We start from the raw sequence: 12,476 nt of genomic DNA on the forward strand, positions 1-12,476 counted from the left end.
GCTATTGGTTTACAGTAAACCGGCAGCAATGTTTATATCAGACAGGCCAGGATAAGCCCTGCAATAAATACAGATGTTACCATTAATTGGCATATTTGCACTTTGGGGTTGGTCTTTATTTACTAATTTCTCTAAACTATCTTCACTCTTACCTAAGCCTGGCTGCAGTGGAGTAACATTTTTTCCCAACACGAGTCCCCAGTTCATCCTTTCACATGAACAGCGAAAAACATCCATAATCTGCGTAATTTAGTTGCATGCATTACATTAAATATCATTTTGATATATGTGATATATACAGATTTCATATCATGTTTCAGACCATGGAAGCCCTTTGCAGTCATGCTTTGCTTCACAGTTTCCCAATATCAAAATTGGGAGCTTCTTCGCACTATCCTAACGTATTGCTTTTGGTCAAGCACCTGAGGATATCATCATATGAGGGCCAACCCTAGCATTTTAGGGGCCCAAAACAGATTTTGCAATCTTATTGCAAAATCGCAGCAAGTTTTTGGATACATTCCAAATGGTTTAACGAATAAACCCATCCCTGTATGTCAAAGTGCATTGGTCTTCATTTCTTACCCCATCAAAACTTGCTTTTAAACCACAAAACTACTATACCCCCCGACAATCATGGCTCCCCTAATCAGCCATTGCATTGCAAATTACAATCGTTGCTTGTCAAGTTTTCAAATTGGCAATATTCCAGACCTCACAACCCTGTCGACTTGGCAAGTTTCTGAGTATGCATCATAAACTAAGCAAATGTTATTCATTGATGCTGATGATATTCCAGTCTATGATAATGATGCAGCTGCTGTTATCATTGTTGTCACAGCCCAGTCCGTCTACCTCAAGCCTAAGCTCCAACCATTCTGCCTCGCCCAACGTCACCAGCTCAGCCCCCTCCAGTGCCAGAGGTAAGAGCGACACGCCCGCAGCACCATTTAGAAAACAACGGCGTAAGGTCTCAGTGACCTGACGTGCTAACTTTACCACGACAGCGTGTTGCCTGTTGAGGTTAGACCAGGACGGGGTTTACATTGGTGATACACAAAATGGCACATCACAGAAAAGGACAAGGAGGAGAATGGAGTGGCCAAAATTGTGAAAAATAGGGAAAAACGAGTCTCAGTAGAAAGTGCAAAAAGAGAGATGATTAGCCCATATGGAGTGTAGCTCTTGGACCTCAATTCAATCGCCAGTGTAGCCCAGCTGAGGCCGCATAACCCTCTGCCACAGTGAGTGTGCGAGCGCGCGTGTGTGTTTGTGTGAACATCTCATGCCTTCTCTCCCAGCCCTCCTATCTCGGTGTGCGCAATGTGCAAACATGTTCCTGCCTGATCCACATCATAAAAGCATGAATATATGAAGACATTTATAGAAGCCTATACACTCAGTGTTCTCTGCAGGGGCGCACTTTAAAAAAAAAAAGGAAAAAAAAAAGCGCCCTCTCCCAAATGAGACCCAGCGATGGGAGTCTTAAATTCGTACGAAAGCCATCCTAGTGCGAACACTTACTGTAATAGATTGAGATCTATATCTGCTGTCAGATGGGAGAATTGGTTCTGAAAATGGTGAGTATTTGTATGCATGTATGCGCATGGTGGGGTTTTCTGCCTGCATACATGCATAGTGCTCGTATGTGCTCGTGTGTGTACGTGTGTTTCTGTGCTGGGGCTTTGGCCCACTTTTGCCCTCTGTCACTTGCGATTGTCCAGTCCAGGAGAGGAGGTGAGAGTTTGTGAGGAGGGAGTGAGGGAGGGAGTGGGGGGCAGCCCATTTATCAGGTTGTGGAGCTCGTGAGGCAGAAAGAATAGTGGAGGGTCTTGGAGGGAGAAAGAGAGATTGGCTTTTCCTTATTGCCAGTATTTGTGGGTAATAGTGTAACACCTTGCTGCTGCTGCGGCTGCATGTGTGTGGGTGTGGGTTTGTGTGTATCACCACTCCAACATGTCTTACTATCCATTTCAGGTTCGCCCCAGATGGCAGAGAAACACAAGCATTCCAGAGAAAATGCCTGTCTGTCTCCACGAGAGAGGCCAGTCAGTGCCATATTCCCCAACCCCTTGGACCCTACCCAGGTTAGCGCACACACACTACACACTACACATACATTTGTGTAAAAAAACATTTGCTTATGTAATATGCCAAGTACAATGCGCTTTTTCATGCTGTATAAATTCAAAATGACTTCTTCTCCACGCAGAGAGCTCCTCCTCATCAGATAGGCGATACCACTTTACCAAGGAGTGACCCCAACCTCTCAGCACCAGACAAAGGTAAAACACCCCATTCAGCTTTTACATTCCCCTCCTCAGTGGATTCACAGCTGTTCACTCAATGCTCTGAACGCCCCAGCGTGCTTCATATTAAGTACAATCTTCCTCTCGCCAAACAATACTATCATTCTATATCTTGTACAAGGATGACCTTGTAAAAACCCCAGCATAATGGCGTATTCTATTTATCTCTAAGCAAACTATAGGCACTGCCAACTCTTCTCGCTCTCAAGCTCCTATCCCCAATACGCCAACTTGCTGACTCCGCACCTCCGCGGTCTGAGTGTGCGCTCGGAGGCAGACTCTGGAGCTCATCCTCCAGGGTGCAGCTCACGAGAGTGCAGGCAGCTTCACCCAGAATGAGATGCCTTTTATGGCGGAGGAAAGTAGGTTTATCACGGGGCTGAAGTTGGCCAGGAAATTTGTGTTGCCGCACAAGATTTTGCTGTCAAATTAAATGCGGCAGCCGAATAAATATTGACGGCTCCTTGGATAAATTGGTCTGTCTGGTAAGAGGTAATTCGCATGGACTCTGTGCCCCATTGGCATTCAGAAACCCTCAAAATTCACACTTATCTTTAAATAAGTGGGAATTTCTGAACGCTCACCTGTCCAAAAATGCCACTGACAATCAAACACACAGGCACGCACACACACTAGGTTGGCCTTATTTCCCATCGCCTCCTAACCAGACACACTGTTCAGATTACAGCTTTTCTTCTGCCTTCATCCCAGAGGGGTAATGAAATGGCAGATAGTATTCCTCACAACGCTGATAGACGTGTGTGGCATTCATATGTATGAATGCATATCTATTTGTTGTGCCCCTGAGTTGTGATTTTGTTCGGCGTCGACCAGATGAGATGCACATTTCTTGCATTTTCTGGGGAAAATTCCCCCCCGTGAATTGAGGCGGGAAGCTGACCCTCCCGTGTGTAATTAAAAAAAAACAACCACATTGATTGCTTTCTCTGAACTTCAGTAAAAGTCAGGCTATGAAATGTGGGAATTAATATCCTTACATCACCCAATATAAGAAATACATATCCAGGCTTTTCAAATTGCATCCTCTATTCATCAGTGAGAGGGACGGACTGTACTTGTGAATATTTTGCGCAAATAAGAAATTGTGTTTCCTCATGTTTTTGAGAGTTGACACATCACGGAAACGCAACGCATTCATGCTGGAAATAATTTCCGGAATGCGCGGAAGAGTGTGTGGATATTATTGCTTCCTTGTGATTCACACAACCAGCAGCAAAGACATACACGCACCATGTTATTGATGTGTGAATTGTAAATAATGCAGCGGCAAATTAGCACAATATAGCAGCTACGTACAATGTGCATATGACGCCATAGACGGGTGCAAGAATTGACACTGAACCTGTGATCGTGTAAGTGTAATTCTTTTTAATTATAGTATGATTCTAGACATGAACAAAACCACATGTTTCCCTCTTTTATTTATGAATAATGGCCAGCAAGTCATTCCTAGCATCATAGCATCCATCTCATTATAAATATGTATGTTTCCACTGTGTTCTCCATATTGTTTTGTGTACCTGTGATGATGTGACTGTGTGATGTTTCTGTGTACATAAGTGAGGCCTACACCCAGTAGCTGGAGTCTAGACAGTGTCAAAGAGAGGGCATCATCATTCTCTGACTCTGTTGGCAAATTTGTAGGCCCTCCCATCCCTCCTAGGCCACCGTACTCAGGTAAACCGGCCAATCACAATCGATCTACAACTGAAGAACAGTACTAATTCTCCTCTCCTCTCTCCTCCGCCTTCTGGCACCTGGTGCTCCTCCGCTTGTCTCCCTCGTCCATTTCCTGGCTTTCTGCTCTTAACAGCACCCACACAAACAGCAATGCTGCCGCGTTTCCTTTCACTAAACTGCTTGAGGTGCTCACACGTTATATAAATAAGATTTGAGGTCGAGTGTGGAAATCTCTGTAGAAGTCTGACAATTTTGAAATTCAACTCAATGTCAGGATTTGTGTATTTTCTTTCCGCTCCCCTTGAGAAATCTGTGTCATCCATTTCAAAACAAGAATTCTCTCCGTCGCCTAAACTGTTTTGCGTATTCATTTATTTACAGATGCTACAGATTGACTTATTCCCCAGTGCTTTCTGATGTATTGCATTGCCCGGCAGCGTAATAGGCAGATGGAGTGTATTTTTGCTTTTCCTGCCCTCATTGCAGAGAGCAGTAGCAGCTGTTGGATGTAGAACTAGCCTAAAGCAGCCTAAAGGACCTCCAGAACATCGGCACTTATTTGATTAATTGACGCCTGGAGCCACTAGCCCACTCGGTGTTATGTTTGTGCATCATGGTGGTGACTGGTGGGAAGCTTTCCCCTCATTTTAATTTGCCACTCTTCCGTCTCTCTCTTGCTGTCTATCTCCCTCAAACCGGCTGTCAGCAGGCTCCTCAGCGAAGAACATGGGGTCGCAGTCTCCCGTCCCCACATCCAGATCGCCGCAAAAGGTTGGTTCCCTACCTGTCAGTCAATTGGTCTCTCTGAGTTTCTGTCTCTTTTGTCTCTCTCTCCACCCCCACACCCCACTCATAAGTCAGCCTGACCTTGCTCGATGGCTGCCTCTGGCTTTTATTCTGCAGTACAAACAGCTTAGCTGGACAGCTCCGGGGTCTTTGTCCCGCGCTGTGTCAACCCAAGGCTGGGGAGCGCTGCATTATTGTTCACTGAAGCGGCTTCGACATTGCTGAATTTCTGGTTTCGCAGCCGGGCCGTCCCAAAGGGGATTGGAATGTGAATGGCTGGAGGGCATTTATCAAATTAGCAGGACTCCCGATAAACGCTAACTGTTTCATTTTAATTAATGTTTAATTCATATTCTGAGAAAAGTCCCCCTGCTTTTCGTACAATATGCAAAGCCAGATAGATTTATTGGACTTCACTACATTTTAGATCAGTGAAGTTTAACTTAAAAGAATGAACCCTATTGCCTCTTTTTTCTTTTCGTTCAATGTGTTCACACCTTAATATCCATGATCTCTAATGTTTATCTACAGATACATTGACTTCTTTTGCTTTCTTTCCAATCTGTTACTAATTGTTAATTATTCTTAGCAGACTAAGCAGAGGAGGGTTCGAAATAAAAAAGAAGCCCTGATTGAGCTCCTAATGAGGATAAAAAGTTGAACCAAAGCTTGTTTCATCAATTTCCTCTTTGTCAGCATGACACAAGCAACAGTGCTAAGCTGTTTGCTGTGTGTGATGTGACTTCTTACATGTGATTGATTTGCATTTGCATTTCTTTGAGTGTGTGTGTGTGTGTGTGTATGTTATCTGTTTGTGCTCTGGTAACCAAAGCGTGAGTGACGGCTCAGCACTCAGCATGCTCCATCAATCAGATTTGTGTCTGCGCCTACATGCGTGCATCCCAGCGTGTCTTTGTGTGTGTGTGTGTGTGTGTGTGTGTGTGTGTGTGTGTGTGTGTGTGTGTGTGTGTGTGTGTGTGTGTGTGTGTGTGTGTGTGTGTGTGTGTGTGTGTGTGTGTTGGGGCGTGCGCCCTATGGCAATAATAGATGCCTGGACCGAAGCACTAAGCTGCCCATCACTGCACAGTCAGGGACAAGTTCTGTAACGACCACCAAAAGGTTTCATTGTGTGACACACAAAAAACACACACACTCAGGTGCCCATTACGAGAGCTACAAACCCCATGACGGTAGTGAACCTTTAGAAAACACATGGCGCCAGTCTGACAGCATTGCAGTCGCCTACACCAGAGGTACAAATGCTACTTAGCAGTCGCCACTGTAGAAAACTAGGTCGAGAGTTAACAACTGCTTGTCAGCATGACATAAAATATACACCTTTCTGCAGGCAAAGCTTAGCCACAAATGTAAGAATGTGTGCAGTCATGCATGTCGTACGGTTACTTTGTGCGCACCTCCTAGTGCATAAACGATACAACCGTCTGATCAATTGTTCCCCTCACCAGAGCCAATTAAGTTTGAGCAGATATAATGGCCACATGGTGTAATTGCGTAGAAAAATGTTCTGATGAGGGATTGGATTTTTCAGCCAGGAAGTGCAGCATATTGTGTTTTCTCGTCTGGCTGCACAAGGCCGGTTGATGGAGTAGAGAACCCGGGCCCTCTCAATCTGTTCACTGACTCCTGCTTTAAGTATTTATTATTTCTATGAGTCTGTGTCAGCACATGTTATAGGGCGATGCATGCACCGTACCCACAAGTGCTTTACCATGGTGAGGCCTCCTTATTTATGCAGCTGTCTGGTTTTCTGTTGTTTCCTTCTGCATCCAGACCACAGCTCCACCTTTTACCCCTTCACCCACTGAGTGCCAGTCCACCAGCCTGGTCTCCAACTCCCCCGTTCTCTCCGGCAGCTACAGCAGCGGCATCTCCTCCCTGAGCCGCTGCAGCGTCTCGGAGGCGTCAGGCACGGAGTTCACCATCGGCGATCATCCGACCTTCTCCCTGCCCCCACCCACCACCATACCAAACTCCATCTCCGCCAGCTCGGATGAGCCGATTCGCCGGGAGAACAAGACGCCTCCCCCGTACAGCGTGTACGAGAGGAACAATCCTCGCCGGCCCGTGCCGCTGCCCCATAGCTTGTCCATCCCCCCACAGACGGACCCGCCGGCCCTGCCGCCCAAGCCTCACCAGCTCCGCACGGGCAGCATGAAGCTGGACACGACCTCTGACCCCCGAGTGCCCAGACCCAGGCCTCTGCCCAGGAAGGTGTCCCAGCTATAAGAGCTGGTTCAAGGGTGCAGGTTGAGGGTCTGGCGAAGGGCTGGGTTTGTACTAAGAGGTGGAAAAAACACACTGGCGCATTTTGCACTTTTATACTGGGCACTCATTGTTTTTTGATCTTCACTTTGGCACACTTGACCAACACTCCAATAAAAGACACGGGCCAACAGTTTGACAGCAAGTCAAAAACTGAAGAGGCTGTCACATAACGACAGTCTCTCTTTGTATTTACTAGTGGGCATTGCATTGACTTTGTCATTCTGCACTTTTAGCTCTACTACTTACAATAGGTCACCAAGGTCAATCATATTGCATATGTTTACCAGAACACTCTCTAAAAAAGACGGTTTTGATGGACGTAATAATCTCAATATGTGTATATTGGTATATATGGGAATTGTTTTTGCCTTAAGTATTGAAAACAGAGTCTTTAATCCGTGAGTCTTGCACGTTTTTCTAAGACATTCGTGAGTTTGTATACTGTATGGCTACAAGGTGCTAGAGGCCTGGAGTATGCAGCTCAGTGAAGTGTAGTAGACGAGGACGAGGGTGTGTTCACATTGTCATATCCACAGAGGCAATGGAACTAAAATCCAAGACAAAATGGCACTTTGAATTTGTGCTGACAGAACAACACTCAGTGGACACTTTATTAGATACACCTTTACTATAAATCCTGCCTTTATGATGCTGATAATGTTCCATTTTTCTGTCACAGAGGCATCGATTCAACTCAATGGTGACTTAGTGGTCCATTTATATAAGACTACATTGTACATTTTTTAACAGCACCATAACAATGACACAAAGTTAGTGTGTTGGAGGTAATTTCATTGGATTGTACAGGTGTATGTTATAAAGTAGTCACTGAGTGTGTTATTTTTTCCCTTAAAAGTTGCTGTTCGTTTTATGCTTTTATAATGTTCTGATAAAAGTAGTTATGACATTTTCACTTAGTGATGTAAAGGCAACTTCATCGCCGTTACAACAGCAATTTTGAGGCTTACTTTACCACAAAGGTTTATGGAAATGAGGAAACTAAAGTGGTTTTTCAGAAAATTGCTACCTTGACGAACCTCTGTGCCGTACTGCTCTTCCTGGAGAATGTTAAAGTCAGCCTCTTACTTTTACTAGAAATACTTTACATTGAAATGGCAGGCAGATGCCAAACCCATTGATGTGAGCAGGAAGGAACCACTCACCATTGCAATTTGTGACAATTGTGGTAATCGTGAACACAGCCCTGCCTCTAGTGCGATGTACATGATGACAGATCTTTAGGAGGTGTTAACCATGTATTGTGCCAAAGGAAAATGTACAGTATGTTGTAAAAAAAGAAGAACATTTTGGAACTGGGACCAGGAAAGGCAAACGTTGGAAATGCTCAGCTAAAGAAATCATTTCTAAAGTGAATTTTAGTTCCAAAAAGATTTAACTGTATTCTCCTTATCAGACACAACTCTTGACAAGCACAAATGAAAAGTTATAATCCGAATAATCACCAGTATTTGTTGTTGCGATCTCTCTGTTTGACAAAGCAGAACTTGAACCAGTCTCATGTTTTGCTGCCGCTCTCGCCCCATCACCAGTGCGAAGGCAGAGAAACATTTCTGAGCGAATCATTGTATAGTCAAGCTTTGTACAGTTGATCATGTAATTTACTTTCTCTTTCATTAAAAAAGATGGATGTCATATGACTGCACTATAAATAGCTCAACCACCAGTTCGATCACACTGCGTAGCTGCGATGACACGAGTGTTCCGGCCGGCCTGATTTGACACTGTTTTTGTAAAATTGTCTCAATTTTAGAGTAAAATATTTCACCGCTCTTTAATTCCGTGCAAGATATTTTGTTTGGGAAGGGGGTGGGAAAATAAGCTTCAGTATTGTTTGTATGTTTCATTTTTTGTATCTTTCATTTATATTTTGATTTGTGAATTTTTTGGGAATTAAATATTCACATTAATCAGTACTTGAGAAACTGTAAATTATATGATGAGATTAATGTAAGTATGCCAAATATGAAATTTTTTGTGTATCGCAATTAATGTAAATATTGTGTTTTTAACAAAATGTAGCTATAACAATTTACAGCTTTGAATGTAATGTTGAAGCAACAAATTATTATTATAAATGTTCAAACTTTTATGGTTTTGTGAGTGTAGAAAAACTAAGGTCATGCATAACAACACCTAACACATTTACAAGTTCAATAAATTGCCCTATGTAATACGAATTAAGTGATCAACAGATTTATGATGAAAAATGTAACCTTGTTGTTGTTTTTCTTGTGCAGAGACAGTTTGTGTTTTTGTGTTTTTCCCTCATTAATATAGAATGGAGATGGAGTAGCTAAATCTAAAGAAATGCATCCAATAAGGCAAAGTAAAGTAAAGCCACAGTGAAGTAATGCAAAAGCTTTAAATTAGAATGTTAAATACTCAATGCTTAATGTGGCTATAGATGAGTTACTGGTGTGTGACAACAGAATACTCCCACAAACACACACACACAAGGGAGCACCTAATTATCCTACCACCACAGTTAAGTTAAGCACTGCTCTCCCTGCATAATCAGCGCAACAGTTTTGTGTTGACTGTGCTGCTTGACCTGGGATCCCTGAGCAATCCCTAAATTGTGTTTTGTGCGTTTCCCCTCTCCTCTTTCTTGCGCACGCTCTTCTGAATGTGGCGGCTATAGGACGGGCACACTTCACCTGTCAGCACTATTCGTCATAATTGTTGGTGGTTGGCTGTAATTTGACAGCAATTATCATGTCAGGAATGAATTCCCGGCTAATCTCGGTCTCCTTGCAACAGAGGGCACATGCTGCAGCGCCGGGAGAGATGTGCCGCTGCCATTCAGTGAGCCTGGGAGAATTGTTGTCAGTTGCAAACCTCTGCGGGCTTGTCAGTCTGCCCACGTTGCAAATGGGGCTTATTGAGAGAGAAGCTGCATTCTGCTTGTAGCAGCAGGGAACAAAGCCTGGACTGGTAAAGGTGAGGACAGGGTTAAGCAGACGACAAATTTCTGCTGACCCCAAACTTTGACTGTGCATTTGTGGGCACAGATTGCTTTCCAACAACAAAGGAACTGATGGCAGAAGGCCTGGAGCTGTAATAGCATGTAAATATTATGTATCTGTATCTGTAAAGCTCCCTGTAATTGTATAGACATTCTGCTTCGTGGAAGATGCTGCATTCATTATATCCAGAACAAGGTTTTTGCACAACACTTTTAGCCCTATTACACAAGCACTAAACATCCCCCGTTTGTAGCATTCATTGGTAATGATACATAATTATCAGGGGAGAAGCAGTGCCAGGTATTAATTTTAAGTTGCCTGGGGTGAATTTTGGGGAACACACAGCCGTGGAGAAACCTGAGGTGTTTGTCTCATTCTGCTCATCTCTCCGGGGAGAGCAGAAGCTGGAGCAGCTCTGCGGGGAGCAAAGAACCTCCATCTCAGAAGCACACAGAAGAGAACTTTCAAAGAGAAACTCGCAAGAAAAGATGGCATGTTTTATCTAACCACTTCTATCTGCTCTGTTGTGTTGAGCAGCTTATGGGGGAGTTTTACCTGTCAGGTTCTGATGCTTCAGGTTGTTTTTAATAGCAGGATGAGTGAAGCTTAATTTTTTTATTAATGCTGTCCTCAGAGGAGGACTATTGCCTTAGCCCGTATGAGGATTTGAGTGCTAGTTTCAAACAGTTTGAATACTAACGATGAACGCAAGATGTAAGAGATCAGGGGAATGCAAGCTTGTGTGTGTGTGTGTGTGTGTGTGTGTGTGTGTGTGTGTGTGTGTGTGTGTGTGTGTGTGTGTGTGTGTGTGTGTGTGTGTGTGTGTGTGTGTGTGTGTGTGTGTGTGTGTGTGTGTGTGTGTGTGTGTGTGTGTGTGTGTGTGTGCGTGCGTGCGTGCGTGTGTTTGTGAATATGTTTTTTTCTTCAGAGTCGACATGTCTGCATTCTGGTCAGTTTTTCTCTAAAAACACTGCACAGGATTCATCCTTTGACAATACGGCGGAAAAGTCATGTCAAGACTGTTGGAATATTCATGTTCCCACACTTAATAGCAAATTTAGTGGAGCTGTAAGATTTCCCTCCAGTATAAAACGTATTCAGAATCATCAGCCTTGAATTGGGGTTCTTCTTACATTTAAAAAATGAAAATGCAGTATGACCAACAAGGCAGTATGACCAACTGACTTTAGTAATTCTCCATATGTCCGTTAAGCTTACATTCTCTCCAGTAATATCACTATACAGCTTGAGGCCTGTTATTATGTAGCAATTTCTGAATTTCAAGTGTGCACTGAAAAAGCTAGAATATACTGGATAATATAAATATTATAGGAAAAAAAAGCCCTGTTGAACGTGAGAATTTACTTGATTTTTTTTAATCATTCAAAGCTTGTACTTAAACATTATGATAATGTAGCCGCGAGCTCAAATGTTACATACACAAAATCAATACACAAATTCAATTTCTACGAATCAATATCATGTGGCTGTTAAGACTCGCATTGGAGCGTCCACTAGAGGGCAGCAAACAAAACGCACAGCGTAACAGAGTAAGAGTTGCTAACTGATTCACTGATTAGCAAACTTGGTGACCACCATTGTTTGCTGTCTTATATATGTCCTTATTAAGGATGTAAGTTCGATATTTTCTGTATTTAAACTCGTTATCTAATGAAAACAACCAAAAATATAGCTTAAAGGGTGTGTAAATTAAAACATTGTAACAAGATAACACTTTCGTTGTCTGTGTTGCTGCGTCGCAACGAGCGCTATTTTCACATTTTACGTTGAAAACATTTTTTTCGTTTGTTTTCGCCATAGGGTGCGATGCTACCGCGGCAGTTCAGGCAAGACTCGTCTTTCAAGCGTCACTATTGGCCAGGCGTCCATGCTCGGTAAGGCGCCGCCATTAACGTTATCATTTTTACCTGCGCCGCCATTAACGTTATAATTTATACCTGCGCCGCTCGTCATCAGCTAGTAGCTACCATAGTTCATCATTGCGAAGGCAGCATTGGTTTATATTAGAGGTGAAGGAGAAACACTTGTTTAGAGATGATTTTGGTTATTTTTGGTGAAATGATGTCATATCCACAGCTTGCATAGCAGCCGTTTCCTATTTCTGGGCTTTTATTTCCCTACAATATTTAATATTATCCAGTATATTCTAGCTTTTTAAGTGCACACCTAAAATTCAGAAATTGTAACATACTAACAGGTCTCAAGCTGTATAGTGATGTAGTGGCTACTGGAGAGAATGTACACTTAATGGACATTTGCAGAATCACGTCAGTTGGTCAAACTGTCTTGGTTATTTTAATTTTCTACATTTTAAGAAGAACCCCAATTCAAGGCTGATGACTGAATACATTTTATGCTGGGGGGGGGGGGGGGGGGGGGAATCTCA

General features: G+C 43.2%; 1 protein-coding gene across 2 annotated transcripts in view; it reads left to right on the forward strand.

The window, feature by feature from the left end:
* Nucleotides 1-9,280, forward strand: part of dock4b (dedicator of cytokinesis 4b) — an 85,342-nt gene extending 76,062 nt beyond the window's left edge. The window contains exons 47-52 of one of the 2 annotated variants that reach the window (XM_076151473.1): nucleotides 842-923; nucleotides 1,978-2,087; nucleotides 2,213-2,285; nucleotides 3,891-4,007; nucleotides 4,717-4,781; nucleotides 6,588-9,280. In XM_076151473.1, coding sequence (XP_076007588.1) covers nucleotides 842-923; nucleotides 1,978-2,087; nucleotides 2,213-2,285; nucleotides 3,891-4,007; nucleotides 4,717-4,781; nucleotides 6,588-7,043 — 903 coding nt within the window. In that variant the 3' untranslated portion in view covers nucleotides 7,044-9,280. The remainder of the gene's footprint in view (nucleotides 1-841; nucleotides 924-1,977; nucleotides 2,088-2,212; nucleotides 2,286-3,890; nucleotides 4,008-4,716; nucleotides 4,782-6,587) is intronic. The other variant, XM_076151479.1, reaches the window with a different exon arrangement.
* Nucleotides 9,281-12,476: the final 3,196 nt, after the last annotated feature.

The sequence above is a fragment of the Genypterus blacodes genome, unplaced genomic scaffold (genome assembly GCF_046128005.1).
Source record: "Genypterus blacodes isolate CSIRO-AG114 ecotype Tasmania unplaced genomic scaffold, CSIRO-AGI_Gbla_v1 ptg000007l_1, whole genome shotgun sequence".
NCBI lineage: Eukaryota > Metazoa > Chordata > Actinopteri > Ophidiiformes > Ophidiidae > Genypterus > Genypterus blacodes.